General features: G+C 31.4%; 1 protein-coding gene across 1 annotated transcript; it reads right to left on the bottom strand.

Moving 5' to 3' along the window:
* Positions 1-1,130: 1,130 nt before the first annotated feature.
* LOC113869742 (phosphoinositide phosphatase SAC7-like) lies at positions 1,131-10,004 on the bottom strand. The gene is made up of 21 exons (XM_027506199.1): positions 9,899-10,004; positions 9,460-9,625; positions 9,235-9,318; positions 8,886-9,013; positions 8,705-8,796; positions 7,729-7,786; positions 7,435-7,491; positions 7,311-7,344; positions 7,143-7,223; positions 6,810-6,916; positions 6,507-6,593; positions 6,346-6,423; positions 6,031-6,101; positions 5,838-5,936; positions 5,371-5,470; positions 5,176-5,284; positions 4,973-5,045; positions 3,676-3,769; positions 3,225-3,317; positions 2,594-2,660; positions 1,131-1,650 (listed from the first exon to the last, which is right to left on the bottom strand). The coding sequence occupies exons 2-21, from the start codon at positions 9,605-9,607 to the stop codon at positions 1,523-1,525; spliced, it is 1,788 nt and encodes a 595-aa protein (XP_027362000.1). The 5' UTR covers positions 9,608-9,625; positions 9,899-10,004; the 3' UTR covers positions 1,131-1,522.
* Between the last annotated feature and the right edge of the window lie 8,721 nt (positions 10,005-18,725).

Genomic DNA, 18,725 nt, shown 5'->3' with positions numbered 1-18,725 from the left:
GACCGTACTCCAGGCAAAGTATAAACCTCAGCGCATTCATGGTCAAGGGTTAATACATGTTATATAAAAGATTTATTGTATAAAGAAAAGTTTAGGTGATACAGAGATTGCTTTATTTCATGATCAATCAAGACATGTTATAAGATTCAATGAGGGTTTACACTTACAAATCATCAGCACAATTCAAACCTAATAATACACTTTAGGTTGATGATGCTTAATCCTATCAATTTCACCAATTTGTTTTAGGCGTTGAAAAATTAAAACAATGTTATGGTTTACAAATCTTGAAAACAAATTTACTTCATGTCAAAATTTAAGAGATAAAAGAAAACAATGTTTGCTGTAGATGATTCAAAACCAGTAAAAAGAGAGCGAAGTGAACATCTTTCTTCACACATAAAACTAGTGGAACTGAACGGCTAAAGAAACCATAGGTAAAATGTTTGTATTTGCTTGCACTGCACGGTCTAAGCAGAATATTGGACTGACATCAATATCACAGGCAGCTAGCGATGGATTGATGATTTCGAGGAGGACTTTCAAGACCGATTTTTTTCTATTTATTAAGATTGCCTGTTCCAATACCGATGCCTATTCAAGCATACCTTCAATGTTTTTACATGCAGACTGCACAAAATTTCTTTTCAAAATGGAGATGTATAAACATAATTTTCTATCCAAGAAGTAAATATGAGTGTACGTTTGAAAACTTATTAAAAGTACAAATTATAACTTGTAGCATTAAAATAAATTTACGCCGGAATTAATTTAACACACTCTAAACACCCGATATTTAACATTTAACCTTTAGACAATATCATTGTAAATATCCCCTGTTTTAAACATTCAAACATCAACATCTTTGCCATTCGATTCCATTGTCCTTTCCGTACGTTGTCAATCCTACCGAAGCAACCGTGGTCATGCTGAGCAGTTCGGAGTCCTCCAGGGTAGTAGACATCTGCTAAGGCGATTTTACAGTGTTTTCCCCCTTCTTTTTGATCAATAATTTATAACTACATTAAAAAGCCAGGTCGAGTCGCACAAAAAGCACGACCTTGACTAAGGCAAATATGGAATAACCTTGATTTCTGAAATAAAAATGTAAAATGATTTCATGAATTATAAATTTGCTTAAAAGCATAGATGATAATAAAATCAATGTATTTCCTAATAACCTTAAAATGATTCCATCATAAAGAAGGCACAAATAAAACTCAAATATACAAGGAGGAGACGGTGCTTATGAAACACCGGTAAAGCAGCAATCACACAAATGGAACATGACTGGACTATTATATGAATATATATCTGGAAACTACAATGATTAAAAATTAGTAAAGAAGAATAAATATAATAAACAGCAAGGAGGATTATATAATATATATCTGGAGTAAATATTAAATTCGTTAAAGTGATCTAGATGTAGAACTAAGACCTCTGCTGGTGACTACTGCGACAGAAGCTGGATACTTCCACAAAAAAAATTCTAATTACTCAGACTGATTTGTATAAGTAATCAACGAGGATTGTGTAGACGAGGTCTGTTGCAGAAAAGACGGCCGTTGGCCCTCACAAATGCTGCTATACCAATACTAATGCCCGCCCACATTAGCGAAAAGAAGAAGTGCCGAAAATCATATCGAACTGCAGAAACAATGAACAAAAGCTCAATGCTTAAGCCATAGATTTCAACACCAAATTACACATAGTTCATCAATCTAGCACTTATGGAAACTGGAGTCATTGGTCTGAATCAGGAAGGGATTTAGAACTTGATTGAAAGGGGAACTGGAAATAAATAACTTCAATGAATATGTTATATTTTTCTTGTACGTAATAAAGATATTTTTAATTAGTTGTTGGAAACTAATTTTGTTAAAACAAATATATTACCGAAATAAATATAATTTTTCAATAGTCAATATACTCAAAGAAGTAGTTATCTATTAATTGAATTGATCTTATAAATATATATAATGATATGTATTTTTATATTTAAAAATCTATATATATAATTATATGTCATTTAACAGTACATGCATGTCAGCAAGGAGATAAGCACACAAATTCTCATCAAATTTCACGTCACAAATTTTCCTTTAATATTTAGAAACGCCGGGGAAGAAAATTTTGCAGCAGAAGGCTATAGGATATTCTATTACAGTATCTTTGGCAAGCATCCCTTGGTCATAAATGATTATCGTTTCTAATTAAAACAGGACAATGGGTGTCCAGCAAAGGGTCTGTACTAACTAATAAGATTTAGTTCTCTGCTTTTATCGAGTGGTTATCCCTTCGATTCTCCCTCTCTTCTCTCCCACTTATTCTATTTCTCCCTAAACTCCCCCACCCCCACCCCCGGTCCGCCCCAAACATTTTCTATTTCCTATATTCTCTTCTCCCTTCTCTTCATAGTCACTGCCTAATTTTGTTGCTCCAACAATGAAAAAGGCAGATAGTGGGTTTGAAACCACAGATCTCTATAAGGTTGATTCTATCCTTATATTATACCGTTGACACGTTTGTGTGTCTGTTTGTTAGTTTAAGTGAAAAATTAATATTTAGAATCAAACAAAAACCAGCTCACCTTGCCTCAATGACATGGTTGCAAAAAGAAATCCGGTCAAAACCAGAGCCAAAGCCAGAGGAAATGACTGCAAAAACATAGTAATATTAATATCAATTTGCATTAATCAAAGCATTTTACATTAATTATCCGCATCAATCTTCAAATCCAGCAACACAATCATTTAAACATTTCCTTGACTGAATATCCGGTTGCTCATTTGAATATCAAAGGCAGTTTGAGTTAATAAATAAAGCATGAATCACTTGGTTACAAGTATTTCATGCCCTTGGCCCATTGGAACCCACTACATTTCTATAGGGTTAGAACCAATTTTCTATGAGCCTTAAAAGGAAAAAGTGTCTCACAAAATACTGAAAAATAAAAAGTAAACAAGTGCCCATTTATTTATTTTTTCCTTAAAAGACATCAGCTTTATCCATAAAAATTATATTTCAATTAATTAAAGTATAATCAGTATGAATTTAGCCATGCATCATAGCAGTTAATATATATATATATATATATATAGAGAGAGAGAGAGAGAGAGAGAGAGAGAAAGAGAGAGAGAGCTTTCTAAAAAATTTTCTTAAACCAAATTCAATGCCTTAAGCTTCATTCAGGAAAAGACTTCCATCCAAACTGTACTCACAGCTATAGCTTCAAGGCCTCCTTTCTGAGAAGTGGCAGCTGTATCTCGGCTGACAGAAACTATATAATGTCCTTGCAGGAGATCAATTGCATCCTTCACATGGTAAAAAAAAAATCATGAAAAGAACAAATCAATTACCAATAAATTCTTTAAATTAACCTTTAAAAATATTATTTTACTTTAGATTTACTCGGCCAGTGTTAAAGGACATACTGAAGAAACTATCTTAAGAACATGATCCACAGTAAAATATGTACATGAAAAGTCAGTATCTCGTATAGCATAATTATATCATAGAGCAGCACAAACTCTAAAAAGCTGTGAATTAGGATGCAGAAGGGACAAATCAAATATACAAAAGACAAAACCTAGATGATAGTGACTTATGATCAACTAGTATACAACAAAAGATTCTGCACAATAGGTAGACTGGTAGAGTAGCCACACAAACCTGCTTTGTTCCATCACTAAAATTATTTAAATAATATCGTAGAAGAGCATTGCAACCATCTTTTAGTATCCCTTGAACTGTGCGGTGCCCAAATCTGCATCTCACCCAAAAAAGGTGGTGGTTGGGGGGAGGTGGCACAAAGGTTAAATTCCAAACAATAATAGCAACATATTTAAAACCATAGTAGTCAATCCCAGATAGCAGCAGGGAACGACTAACCTCAAAAACGCTATAGTTAGGATAGCGACAGTGGGATGACCGCTATTCTAAAGTTTTAATGCACACACATACATGCTGAAAAATATAAAATTAATATACAAATTTGGAACAAAACAAAAAAGGAAAACTCAAATTAGAGAAGGAAATAAATAACAAAAAGCAAAGCGTGCAGGAACAGCCATTGCTTCTACTTGAAGCTTTGAAATTTGAAACAGAACAAAGTAGGGGAATCAAAACAGAGAAAAAAATAGAAAAAACAGATAGAAAAAAGAAAAAATGAAAGGAGAAATGAGAGGAGAGCTGAGGACAGATTTGAAAGGTGAGCTGAGGGGTTAGAGTCTGCCAGAGGGAGGGAGAAGATTCAGAAAATAAAAGAGGGCTGAAATCCCAATATTGCCCCCCTTAAAAGCCCCAAATGTCAAAAAAAACAAAGGACAGATTCAGAATTTTTAAGGAGAATAGAATAGCGGCCCCTACAACCGCAATTTCTGCTATTTTCGGCCGCTATTCGCAGCGCGACAACTGCAACACTAAATCACGATGCTACAGGATTGCCACAGCGGAACTGCACCGCGATAGCAGCTGCTATTGATAACTATGTTTAAAACTATAAAGATAATGACTCTTTTATCATAATCTCAGGAATTATTCAACCTTGAAGTATAAAACAATTGCATAATAACTTTATTTTTTTATTTTTTTATTTTTTGTGATTCAAATTGAATATAATAGTAGATGTAATCAAACAGTCAATAGAAAAAGTGAAAAAATTAACATGAAAAAAAAGTTATGCACAAAAGTTGCACAATTCCCAAAATGATAAAGCAATGAAGGCTGAAGCCATAGATTAAATTCCTAGCCTATTACTAGTACTACTTACAATACACAATTACAGTATTACTGCTTTAGACAATAAAATTATAGTTGGTAATATATAATACAAGATATTCCAATGATGTAAAATTATTCCATGGTAAATATAATTTCAACAAAGAAAAACCTTAATGGGTTAATAATTTCTCAATATTCATTATATGTGAGGAACATGAAAAGGTTTAGAAGATTCATCAAAAAATACCTGACAAAGTCCCCTTTTAGAGCAGGAGTTCCTGAATATTGAATACTTATATCATCCCCATGATTAGCCCACACTGACCATAGAGAATAAGTCAGAAATCTAAAATCAAGTGCTATGAAACAGTGAAAACTTTAATGTACCAAATGAAGATAACTACATAATATAACATATATCTACATTTCAAAGCACATAATATCACTTACAGATCTTAAAGCTTTCATCCAGATTTGGATGTGAACTAATGGTTTCTTCAGCACCAAAGACACCAAGCCTTCTAAGCTGAAATTCCAACATATGTCGGCCTATCATGCTCTGCATAAATATTTCAACATTAGGAAGCAGGAACATGGTGTCACAAACGCAGAGGGATGCACACCTAACTAAGTGAATCAACCAACCTGGGTCACATTTGTACGGTCTAAACAATCAATACAATTGGTCCTAACGACTCCAAGTTGCTCCTTCATTTTCTCCCCCTTTTCATTCAATAGAAGATATCTATAATCCCAAATCAGAAAAGCAACTCAGATTTTTATTTTTAAATATTTCAGTTAGTGTTGACTGTAGAGTACAAGATTTTATAAATAAAACATAATAAAATGGTTAAGGCAGTTTTCTAGGAAAAACAGCTTCACATGTCTGTTAGACAGCTCATGATACTATGCTTAAACAGTGTTCAAGTAATTATAGCAGATAGTTCCAAATTAACAGAACATACTAATATAAAATATTGGAATTTGTTGAAAGGTTAGTAGTTTATAAATAGCTCCCGGGATGAAACCAATCAATGTAAGCATGACTTCAATTATTAATTAATTCTTGAAAAAAGTCTATCTAAAAGCTTAACGAATAAAAAATTCCATACCCGTTTCTCTCAAGAAAATCTGAAATTTGGTCATAAAGGATTGAAAGACGATCAAAATGAATGTGCCCACAAACATGGTGAAAATCAAAGTGAAGATATCTACAAAATACAAATAAATAACTGCATGAGTAACCAAAAAAGCCAAAATAATTTATTTATATCAACCTAAAAGTTAATTGAAAGAGACTTCTACCTTACATCATCACTAGCCACATGCTGCATTGTATCACCAAATTTTTCACACAGTCGCCCTTCTCCTCCGTGCTGAAAAATACAAAGGAGATAGAAGAGGATTCAAATGTATGCATCTGATACATAACAGTTCCATGCACATTATCACACATTCTCAAGAACATGTACAGCACATATCGATAGTATTTTGGTAGGTGTACATGGGGTGCAGGAATGCTTTACAGTTGCATACAAAATTTACAATGTAATTACATACAATAGTATCATTAAGTAAATACAGGCATTCTCAATTCATTAGCAATGAAAGAATATTTACCTTGTTAATAAGATCAACAGCCAATACAGCCCCATATTTTTTCCTTAAATCTAAGAAATGCCTCTCTAGAACTCGTGGCTGCACTTGAGCAGAGAAATGTAAGTGAAATACACATAGAACAATACATGTAAGCCTAAAAAATACAACCAACAACTACTCACAGCTTCCTCAATTTTCAATAACTCAAACTTTGGTTTATAAGTGAGGTCGACAATTTGCTGCCAGAGGAGTGGAATTGAACCACGGACCTGCAAAAGCTCAAGCAAGATGATTTTTAGACATAAATTGTTTATTAATTATCTCACGGTTAACTGCCCTATAACTGCAAAAGGTAATGTCAACTTATTTCTAAACATCAGCCATTCTTTAAGAATAGGACACTCCTCTAAATTAAGACATCAGAACTTCATGTGTTGCATGGCAAATCCACCATATAATGGGTTCATGGTCATAGAAAGCAATACCTGAACAAATGAAGCAGTATACCCACTAAACTGCATAATTTGTTCTGTTTCCACAAAATTGGCTACATAGCCATCGGGATCAGCTCCTCTTCTCCACATTCGAGTTCCTTTCAACAAATAAAATTGTATTTGTACCATTAATCAACCACCCAATAAAACATGACAATGACCTTCTTAAAGTGTAAAAGCAACCACAACCACAAATGTTATGCATGTGCTTTCTTATACAAAAACTTTTCAAAATGTAGTATTAACATGAGGACTGAGGAAACTACACGTTTTTGTCAATTGTGCTTGTGGAAATAAATAGAAATTTTCGAAAACTTCAAATACCATTTCTTCTAGTGCATCTTCTTGCAATCAAAGTGATGTCAATAATATCTTTCCCAATGGCTGCTTGAAGGTGATGAAAACCTATTTACTTGTTAAGGATAACCTTAAAAAAAAACAGGTACTTGATTGCATGATAACAATGCAAAATAGTTAATCAGATAAGGATACTGCCTTGGACTACAGGAAGCAAGTATGGGTCAAGCTAGCAAGCACATTCATTGGTTAGTAATATCAAAATGTATAAGTAATGAAGAAATTGAACAAGTGAAAAATAAATTTTTCACAAACCTACCTTGCTATCTATGAGAACTTCTAACATATAATTGTTCCATAGGAATCGAGGCTCTGCCTGTGATCAATAATTTAGTAGCATAAGCAGAATAATAGGGGAAATCAAAAACTGCAGAAAGAGGCAATTCAGAGAGGAGATTTGCATAGATAGACATATGGAGTATCACTCAGGAATGAGATTGAGAACAAACAATGGGGAGGGGGATTTTACAGTGGCATCAGCACCATTTTTAAAAATAATTTTTTCAAAAATATACTAGCAGGATAGTGGCAAAACAAAATAGGCAATAAATACCTGTCTCCAAAGAGGAAGCAACATAGATTCATCACCCAGGTCATTCAATCGTTGTGCACTGGAGAACATAATATAATAAATTTCACAATTCATATACATAGATAACATATTTCAAGATAAATTTTACTAGGACAGTAAAACAACACAAAGCATCGTTTAGATTTTAAAAAACTTTTAGCAACCCTAATTGTGTAATGACTATCATCAACAATCAGAGACTCAGAAGTCCATAATTGTCAAACTCATCAGAGCAGCAAGTGATCACAATCCTCCTCATAGAAATGTTGTTTACAAAAAGGGAGTTGTCGACCTATATGTGATAACCATTTTTGGCACAAGCAACATTTATAATTTCTTTTTAAAATAGAATGTGCACTTAATTTTCATTCAAGATTAAAAGTTATTTACAACCTTTATAACTTGAAAGTGATAATCCGTATTACCACTAAAATAATGCCTTTTAATCAAGATTGCAATGAGCAGAAGCTCTAGTCTACTAAAGTTTGATTCCAAAAATGCAAAACTAACCCTTTTCTATACAAAAAAAAATCAATACAAGTGCATATTATTTAAGTACATGAAGTTTACATCTAATATGGCCAAATATATTTCTATTAAAGAATTTCATATCCACAGTTCCTATGTAATGATACTTTCAATGAATGCTACTTAGGCAAGCTGAAGCCTCTATCATGCACGAATTAATAGCAGCCATTAAAAGTCAGAATGATACAATGCCATCTTAAGTGTCATGCTAAAAATTATACATATTTCAATAAATGAAAATGGGACAAACTGCATTTTCCATAGGTTTACAGGTTGTATGATTGAACTACTAATCCAAGGGGTAATGTGTGGGTATTTTCTTCTCTTTCAATATTCTAAGGAAGCAAAATTTAGAATTAAAATAAAACCATATCATGTTCTAGTCATGAATACAAATGTAAAACTGATAAATATATCCAAAGAAATTCACCTCAGAGTTAAATTAGTTTCATATGAGAAGAACAGACCAGAGGTTTTCTCAGCAACATTTAGCAGTGCAGAAAATTCCATCTCTGTTTTTCTCTGCCAAATATGGTAGAGCAATTATGAGTTCCAAACTGGTAGTGAACATAGAATGAAATAGGAAATAAGTGGAGCTGTAGCAAACATACCTGCTCAGCAGTGGTACTTTTAAGAGAATGATCACATGGAAAAACCTTCAATGAAGAAACTTTGAAAATTGAATGCCCCAAGTAAGATCCAACACATTCACGCTCAGTTATAACCAGCAAATACGATCCTAAGAGAATAGTAAAATTTAGCAATACCAAAATGATTGCTCAAATTGAAGTATAATATTGAAAAATAATGCATAAATGAATTCTGCAGAGAGAAGTCAGGTATGTAAACTAGATGTTCAAAAACAGATACCAATATCACTTACGTCTACAAACAGAGACATACAATAATCACTTACGTCTACAATATGAATCATCAAATCATGACTAAGAGATTGCTCACCAGCTAAGAGCCTCAACATCCCAACAACACCAAAAATTGTATAAATCTTTGGAACTCGAGGGGAGCTGCATTCAGGAACCTCATCTGTCAAAGCAAGACAAAAGAGGAGCAAAATACATAAAATAAACTAAGATCGATCAAGGACGAACAACAGAAAAAGCACAAGCGAAAGAGTGTTGTATATACAAATCAAAGCACGAAGAAGAAGCAAAGGAAACAACTAACCAATGAGCTTCATGGAGCCATCTATCCGATTAACAGCCAAAGACGAACCAGAAGAGCCATCCGTCGGCTCAATCACGTACTGATTCGGAAATTCCCAGAGTCGCATGCGCGTGTACAGCTTCTGCACAGAATCTGCCTTCTCCATCATTATTGAAACTCCACCTCACTGAAAACACCACATACTTGTCATTCAAATAGCAATAAATTGCACATTCACGATGAATCATCTAAATTTCAAATCTCAGTTTATCGTTTGAGTTTTCCACAGTTTGGCGGATCAATCGGAGCACAAAGACTAAGCTCAAATCACTCAGAATTAGTTTAATTCGATCTAATCTGAATCGAAAATCCGGTTTCCCGCTAAACGAGTTAAGTGAAATTAGTCTCTGAACAGTTCTCGCACTTTCTGAACGAAGAAGAAAATGAGAACTAAGTGTACCTGGTTCGCGAGATCGAAGAACAAAGTGAAGATTAAGATCCGAATTCGAATTAGCTTTGGGCTCTTAAAACGTGAAGCAACAGAAATGAAAAAGGAATGATGCTACAACGTGCAATATTCGTTTTCACTTTTTAAAGCTAACGGCGTGTTTGGAAGCTTCGGTTTGGGACGGGATTGGATAAGCCAAATCCGTGTTCAGAAACGTAGTGTCCAAATGCGGCTTTAGAACTGAAAGTTGGACCGGTTACACGGAAAAGGTGCCGGAGCGAGTGTGCTTTTGGTACACGTGGAGGTTGATTAGAGGTCTGTGAGACCGTGCCCTACAACGTCGGAGAACCCTATGACGTGGTCAATAAGACGAGCAATTATGAGAACATCTTCACCGTTCGATCTGAATACTTGAATCTCAAATGGACAATCCACAAATATGGTGGCACCTTTAAAATTTTATCTTTTGCAAATTTTGCACCTATATAAATTGACTTAAATAAATTATATTATGAAACATGAATAAATTATGATATTTATAAAAAATTATTTGAAAGTTATATATACATTTATATTATAAAAATTTTATTTCTTGATAATAATTCGCACAATTAATTAGATATTATTTACTAACTAGATGAAAATATAAATATAAAAAATTAACTCGGACAAATATCTCTGTATTATACCTTTTTTTTTAGATTATAAATATGTTTTGCTGGAGGATCTGTATTATAAATATGTTTGTGAGCATATATAAAATATTAAAAAAATATTTTATTTGTAATAAAATAATATAAATTAGCGATAAAATTAGGAGTTTCTTTTTTAAGTTTAATATTAGTTTTTCTTTCAAATTAGTCATGACATTAAGTTTTATTGAATTTTTTTATTAGCTACTGAAATTAATTGACATATATGTCAATTTTTTTGTATTTTTCTTGTAAAAAATTTTGAGTAATTTTTAAGTTAAAATGATAGATGCATGGAGATTAAATTTATTTTTATTAAACTCTAATTTTTAACATCCATTTTTTAATGATTTTTAAACTTGATTCAGGAAAGTTATTCCATATGTTTAAATTGTGATCTTTGACTGAAATGAAAGATTAAATTGACTATTTATGACTTATTTTACTTTAAACATGAACTTTTAATATTTTAATAATAATTGATCAAATTATTTTAAAACTTCTACTTATCATTAGCATGTGACATTTGTTACTAAATTTTATTATGTTTTATAACCTATACACAGAGAATAAACGAGTTAAAATAACCTACTTCATTGTACTATAAAAAATATAAGGATATATAATATTTTTATTTTAAATTTTAAGTATAAAAATAGTGAAAATAAATCATTTTTTATTTTTACTTTATAAATATTTAAAAATATAAAATAAAACAAACATAATATAGCAGTTTTATAATTAAAAATTAAATAATATTTTTAAGAGACTTGACGTTGTTATATCAAACAAAACTGATTAAAAATGAAATGAAGTTAAAAGACAAAATTGAAACTAATTTTAATCTTAGAAGACAAAAATATTAATTTTTATAAATTAAAATATAAAAAATTAGCTGCTTAAAATATAAATTTTAAAAATTATAAATTAATTAATGAAATATTAATAATAATTTATAAATATCTTATTATGTTTATAATATTAATTATAAATTTTAAGTATTAATTATAATAATTAAAAATTCAAAGACCTTTTTTAGATTACTAATTAAAAGCATATGTTACAAAATAAGAAAGATATATATGATTTTATAAAAAAAAAGGCATATCAAGGTATATTATATATTTAAGAATGAGAAATTAAAATACATGTAAAACTCAATGTAAATTAAACTCAGATATTAATTAATAAGGATTAAATATGTATTATTTAAACCTAAAATTTACAATATTTCTAAGATTATCAAATAATATTTGAATTTCAAGTCACATAACTACTAAAAGAAAAGTTATAACACATCCTAAAGAAAAATCATTAACAATTCCTAAACCGTCATAATTCCTTTTTATGTTTGGTTTAGTCTTTTTAAGAGGTAATTACATTTTTTGTTTTCATATATTGTTTAAATTTAAAAAAATAAAATAAAACACCTTTTATGAAATATGCATTAAATGATAGTTACTCCTAAAGAATTTATATCATTATAAAAAATAATGAAAATTATATTTCTTTTGTTACTTTCAATGTATCATTTTTCTATGTTTGAGTGTTAGTGACAAAGGAAAAATATATAGAAATAATCTAAGGCTTTGTTCAGAGTTAAGTTTTGGAAAATAAGATAGAGAAGTGAAAGATTCATTTACTAACTATCTTTATTTAAAAAATTTTAAACAAAAAAAATTATTTACTCTTCAAAACTCATCTTTTTTAATTCTCTTGATTTAAATTTTTTTTATTGACTCTTCTTTATCTTTCTTTCTATGCTCCTTTTTTATCTTTCAAATTATTTCATTTTTCCTCCTTTTATAGGCTAAGTAACTTCTTAATAAAGAAAAAAAATTAAAATTACAAGGAGTTCTTTTAACTCATGAATATACATTTCATAACTAAGTCAAAGCCAAACTAATAAAAAAAATCATTAAAAATTGTCAATTGTTTGAAATTATAGAAGACCCAGATGGATCGACGTGTACATCAATCAAACATTTAAACTCAACTATAACTTCAATCATTCAAATGAGAACAAGACCAAGAAACAAATTTTAGTTTTATCAAGTCAATTATAAACCCAAAATAAATGCCTCTGCTTCAATATCATCTCATTACAAAGTAACCAAATAAATATAAACCACCAAACCACAAAACTGCCATAAGTTCTTCAATTTACATTCTTCCACTATTCTCTTACGGTACAAAAAACATTCTGAGCAATTTAGAGGACAACATGAAAACCAAGTTAATAGTACATATCAAATTTTTTTATATGGGAATTTACGTTATATAATTGATAATAATTTTTAAAAAATAAATTGAAAAAAAATTAGTTTGATATATTATACTAAATAGTTTATTGAAGTAACTTTTAGAAAAATATAAAATTAATAAATTCTTTTGAGTAGCTTAATTAAGTTCACTTTCATTGATATTTTATTTGGATAGAGTTGCTAAACAAAAACCTATTGAGGTCACTTACATTGCTCTTCAAAATTAACAAATACCAACAAGTTCTCATTATCACTCATCATTTTCAATCTTGGATTAATCTTACTTTATTCATCAAATCTAAGGTCTTCTTTCCCAAGACTTTATCTTACTAAAGTTGAATATTTCACTGAATATATTTCTCAATTTATTGGAAATCATTCTGTCATGATCTTGGAAACCATAGCATTCAAAATTCCCTGTGTGAACTATCCGGCATCCTTAGATGACAAAGAGGCCATGTATAGCCACTCAAAAGCAAGACACTGAAGAATGACATTTATGTGTTCTCATTGCAACAATGCTATCTTCAATCTCAATGTCGTCGAGCAGCACTTAATTGAGGTAATCTTTTATTTAATTGTTTTTATCAATTCTGTTTTCTTTTTCTTACATTTTTCCTTTTTTCAATCACATTGCAACACTGCAAAAGCAGAGGAGGAAAGAAAAAAAATATGAAAAAAAATGCAAGCTAGTAGAAGAAAAATACAACCAAAGTCACTATCACTCATCATTTTCAATCTTGGATTAATCTTACTTTATTTATCAAATCTGAGGTCTTCTTTCCCAAGACTCTATCTTACTAAAATTGAATGTTTCACTGAATATATTTCTCAATTCACTGGAAATCATTCTGTCATGCTCTTGGAAACCATGGCAATCAAAATTTCCTGTGTGAACTATCCGACGTCCTTAGATGACAAAGAAGCGATGTATAGCCACTCAAAAGCAAGACACTGAAGAATGACATTTTTGTGTCCTCATTGCAACAATGCTATCTTCAACCTCAATGTCGTTGAGCAGCACTTAATTGATGTAATCTTTTATTTAATTCTTTTTTATCAATTATGTTTTCTTTTTCTTACATTTTTTCTGTTTTCAATTACATTGCAACACTGCAGAAGTAGAGGAGGAGAGAAAGAAAATACAAAAAAAAAAATGCAAGCTAGTAGAAGAAAAATACAACCAAAGTCACTATCACTCATTATTTTCAATCTTGGATTAATCTTACTTTATTTATCAAATCTAAGGTCTTCTTTCCCAAGACTCTATCTTACTAAAGTTGAATGCTTCAATGAATATATTTCTCAATTCACTGGAAATCATTCTGTCATGCTCTTGGAAACCATGGCATTCAAAATTCCTTGTGTGAACTATCCGGCGTCCTAAGATGACAAAGAGGCGATGTATAGCCACTCAAAAGTAAGACATTGAAGAATGACATTTCTGTTTCCTCATGCAACAATGCTATCTTCAATCTCAATGTCGTCGAGCAACACTTAATTGAGGTAATCTTTTATTTAATTCTTTTTAATCAATTCTGTTTTCTTTTTCTTACATTTTCTCTGTTTTCAATTACATTGCAACACTGCAGAAGTAGAGAAGAAGAGAAAGAAATTACGAAAACAAAATGAAAGCTAGTAGAAGAAAATACAACCAAAGTCACTATCACTCATCATTTTCAATCTCTGATTAATCTTACTTTATTCATCAAATCTAAGGTCTTCTTCTCTAAGACTCTATCTTACTAAAGTTGAATGCTTCACAATATATATTTCTCAATTCACTCGAAATCATTCTGTCATGCTCTTGGAAACCATGACATTTAAAATTCTCTGTGTGAACTATCCGGCGTCCTTAGATGACAAAGAGGCGATGTATAGCCACTCAAAAGCAAGACACTGAAGAATGACATTTCTGTGTCCTCATTGCAACAATGATATCTTCAATCTCAATGTCGTCGAGCAGCACTTAATTGAGGTAATCTTTTATTTAATTCTTTTTTATCAATTCTGTTTTCTTTTTCTTACATTTCTTCTGTTTTCAATCACATTGCAACACTGTAGAAGCAGAGGAGGAGAGAAAGAAAATACGGGAAAAAAAATGCAAGCTAGTAGAAGAAAAATACAACCAAAGTCACTATCACTCATCATTTTCAATCTTGGATTAATCTTACTTTATTTATCAAATCTAAGGTCTTCTTTCCCAAGACTCTATCTTACTAAAGTTGAATGCTTCACTGAATATATTTCTCAATTCACTGGTAATCAATCTAAGAAAAATCATTTAAATCTTCTAGTTTCAAGATACTTCTAGAGATAGTTCTAGAATATTAAACCACCCAAACATAATGGTGGAGGATGCTTATAAATAGGCATGCTATCACATTGTAAATGCCATGAAGAAGTAATCAAGCTATTAATTATCCATCTCTTGAGTCTCTTGCTAAAACTTCTTCAACTACCATTTTTAATTATTTCAACTAAGATATTTCAACTATCTTATTCATCTCACCTATGCCAAAACCCGTTAGTGGCATCAATGCTATGTTCGGTCATCTATTGGGTGTAGAAATATTACCATACTATTAAAAAATTAAAATAAACCACATCTAAAAATTTTCTAACTCATGGCTAGCACAACTCAACTATTATCTCTTCCCAACCTCTTTTCAATGATGAAAATTATGATTTTTGAAGCACAAAAATGAAGACATATTTTACATTCTAAGATTTGTGGGATGTTGTGGAAAAAAGATTCACTACTCTATAGACATATCATCCCCTTACTGTAGCTCAAAGAAAAAATTGAAAGAGAATAAACAAAAAGATTTGAAGGCCTAGTTTACTCTACAATAAGCTGTGACTAACGCAATTTTTAAAAAAATAATGGTTGCTACATTAGCCAAAGAAGCATGAAGTGCACTACAGGAGAAGTTTGAAGGAAGTGAAAAGGTACGTGTTATAAAACTCTAAACTCTACAGCGAGAGTTTAAATTATTGAAAATGAAAGAGTCTGAAATCGTCAAGGATTACTATTCTAAAATAAAAGATATAGTTAACCAAATGAGACTTTATAGGGAAAATATTCTTGACAAAAAAAATGTTGAAAAATTAATAATCACAGTTCTCCGTAAATATGATTCAATTGTCACCACTATTGAGCAAACAAAGGATCTATCTATTTTATCAGTGACAGAGTTGGTAGGATCCCTTGAAGCTTATGAGCAAAGGTTGAAAAGACATGATGATGACTCAATAGAAAATGTCTTTCAATCAAAGCTCAAATTACAGTCTCAGTATAAAGGGAATGAAGGAAGAAAGAATAATGGAGAAACTTCTAGAAACAAAGAGAATTCTAGAAATTTCTCTAGAAACAATCAAGATAAATATCCTCCCTGCAACATTATTTAGAGGACAAATCATGCTGAAGAAGAATGTCGGTATCGTGAAAAACTACAATGTCGATAGTGCAATAAATTTGGATACGTGAAAAAATATTGTTGTAACAAAAACAAGTATCAAACAAATTTTGCTGAAGAGTATGATTGAGAATCACATTTTTTTTATGCTACTCAAGATACCAACACTGAAATGAGTGAGAATTGGTACTTGAATAGTGGTTGTAGCAATCACATGGCTAAGGATATAAACATCAAGGATATCGACAAATCCATCAAAGTGAAAGTTCGAATGAGGAACAATATTATCGCTGAGTCAAAAGGAAAAAGCAATGTTATGGTGAAGACAAAGAAATGTATGAAACTTATTACTAATGTCTTACTAGTTTTTAATCTCAAGAAAAATCTCTTGAGTATTGGCCAAATGATAGAGAAAGGTTATTCTCTCTACTTCAAAGGGGACACATATAAGCTATATGACAGTAAAAAGAAAGAGATTGACCAAGTAAAGATGGAGAAAAGAAACATAAGTTTTTCAATAAGCTTTCAACAAGGCGTTAACATTCTCATGAAAGCAGAAGTTGATACTTCACGACTTTGGCATTGAAGATTTGATCACTTCAATACTTATGCCTTAAAATTATTGTATCAAAAGAATAAGATGAAGGATCTCCCATATCTTGAAGAAAATAATAAAGCTTGTGAAGGATGTCTCCTTAGCAAGCAAAATCGATTGCCGTTTTCTACTGAGAAAGCTTAGAGAGCAAAAGACTTATTGGAGCTTGTTCATACATATATTAACTTCATCAAAGTAAAATCATAAGTCCTTAGAATATTCAAGAAGTTTAAGGCTTTTGTCGAGAAGCAAAGTGGTAAACAAATGAAAGTATTAAAAAGTGATTGTGGCAAAGAATATACCTCTCAAGAGTTTGATAAATTCTGTGAGGATAAAGGTATTTAGTGACAACTTATTATCACATATACTCTGCAACAAAATAGAGTAACTGAGAGAAAAAATCACACAGTAATTGAGATGATTAGATCTATGCTGAAGGAGAAATAATTACCAAATACCTTATGGGCTGAAGCAGTTTATACTACTGTCTACATACTTAATAGATGCCAACTAAGGCTGTCCAAGATAAAACTTCGATTGAAGCTTGGAGCTGGCAAAAACCATCAGCAAAACATCTAAGAGTTTTTGGATTAATTTGCTACATACACATTCTAGAAGAGAAGAGACACAAACTAGAAGACAAAACTGTACGAGGTATTTTCTTAGGGTTTAAGATACAGTCAGAAGGATATTGAGTCTAAAACTTACAAACCAAAAAGCTTATTATTAGTTGAGATGTTGAAGTTGACGAAAATGCTGCTTGGAATTGAAAAGATGAAAAAGTTCAGAAAAATATTTTCATACCAATGCAGCAATCTCAAGAAATTAAAGAAGTCTCAGGTGAGAGTTTTTCACCCTACAATAACAAAATTCCTCACTAGAGTCTACTCCAAGATGAGTTAGATCTTTGGTGGATGTATCCGAGACCTGTAACCTGGCCATAACTGAACCTGAGAGCTTTAAAGCAGCACTAAAACAAGAAGTATAGGTCAAGACAAGAAGAAGAGATAAAAATGATTGAGAAAAATAACACATGGGAGCTAGTAAATTGCCCTACAAATAAAGATATCATTGGGGTAAAATGGGTCTATAAGACCATATTTAATCCCGATGGCACCATACAAAAGTATAAGGCAAGGTTGGTAGCTAAAGGATACTCACAACAACTTGGAGTTGATTACAATGAGACGTTTGCTCTAGTTGTTCGCCTGGATACTATAAGAATTCTAATTACTCTTGTTGCACAAAAAGGATGGAACGTTTATCAACTCAATATAAAATCTACTGTTCTCAATGACATTCTTCAAGAAGAGATTTATGTAGAGCAACCATAAAGTTTCGTCATCAAAGGTAATGAAGGCAAAGTACTTAGATTGAAAAAAGCCCTATAAGGATTGAAGCAAGCTTCACGAGCATAGTACAACAAAATTTATCAATACTTGATAGATCAAGGATTCAGGAGGAGCAAAAGTGAGACAACTTTATACACCAAGATCCAAGGTTAGTATGACATACTCATAGTCTCCTTGTATGTAAATAATTTTATCTACACAAGAAACAATGTGGAGACGATAGCTAAGTTCAAAGAAGATATGATGAAGACCTTCAAAATGACCGACCTTGGCTCGATAAACTACTTCCTTGGAATAGAGGTAAAACAAAAGAAAAAAGAAATATTTATCTCACAAAAGAAATATGTTAAAGTGTTACTCATGAAATTTAAGATGAATGGATGTAAGATTGTTAGCACTCTATTGGTGACAAATGAAAAATTGAAGAAAAATAATGGAGCACCAGAAACTGATGCATCATGCTACAGAAGTTTGATTAGAAGTTTACTATATCTCACAGTCATACGACCAGACATAA

Source organism: Abrus precatorius, unplaced genomic scaffold, assembly GCF_003935025.1.
Source record: "Abrus precatorius isolate BTA unplaced genomic scaffold, Abrus_2018 Scaffold6, whole genome shotgun sequence".
NCBI lineage: Eukaryota > Viridiplantae > Streptophyta > Magnoliopsida > Fabales > Fabaceae > Abrus > Abrus precatorius.
This window is presented reverse-complemented; position numbering and strand designations above follow the sequence as displayed.

Excerpts from the sequence above, each read along its gene's own strand:
- LOC113869742 (XM_027506199.1), bottom strand. The coding sequence starts at position 9,607 with ATGATGGAGAAGGCAGATTCTGTGCAGAAGCTGTACACGCGCATGCGA. Across the intron at positions 8,797-8,885 it reads AAAGTACCACTGCTGAGCAG|AGAAAAACAGAGATGGAATT; the intron begins GTATGTTTGCTA and ends CATATTTGGCAG. Across the intron at positions 3,318-3,675 it reads TTAGTGATGGAACAAAGCAG|GATGCAATTGATCTCCTGCA; the intron begins GTTTGTGTGGCT and ends TACCATGTGAAG.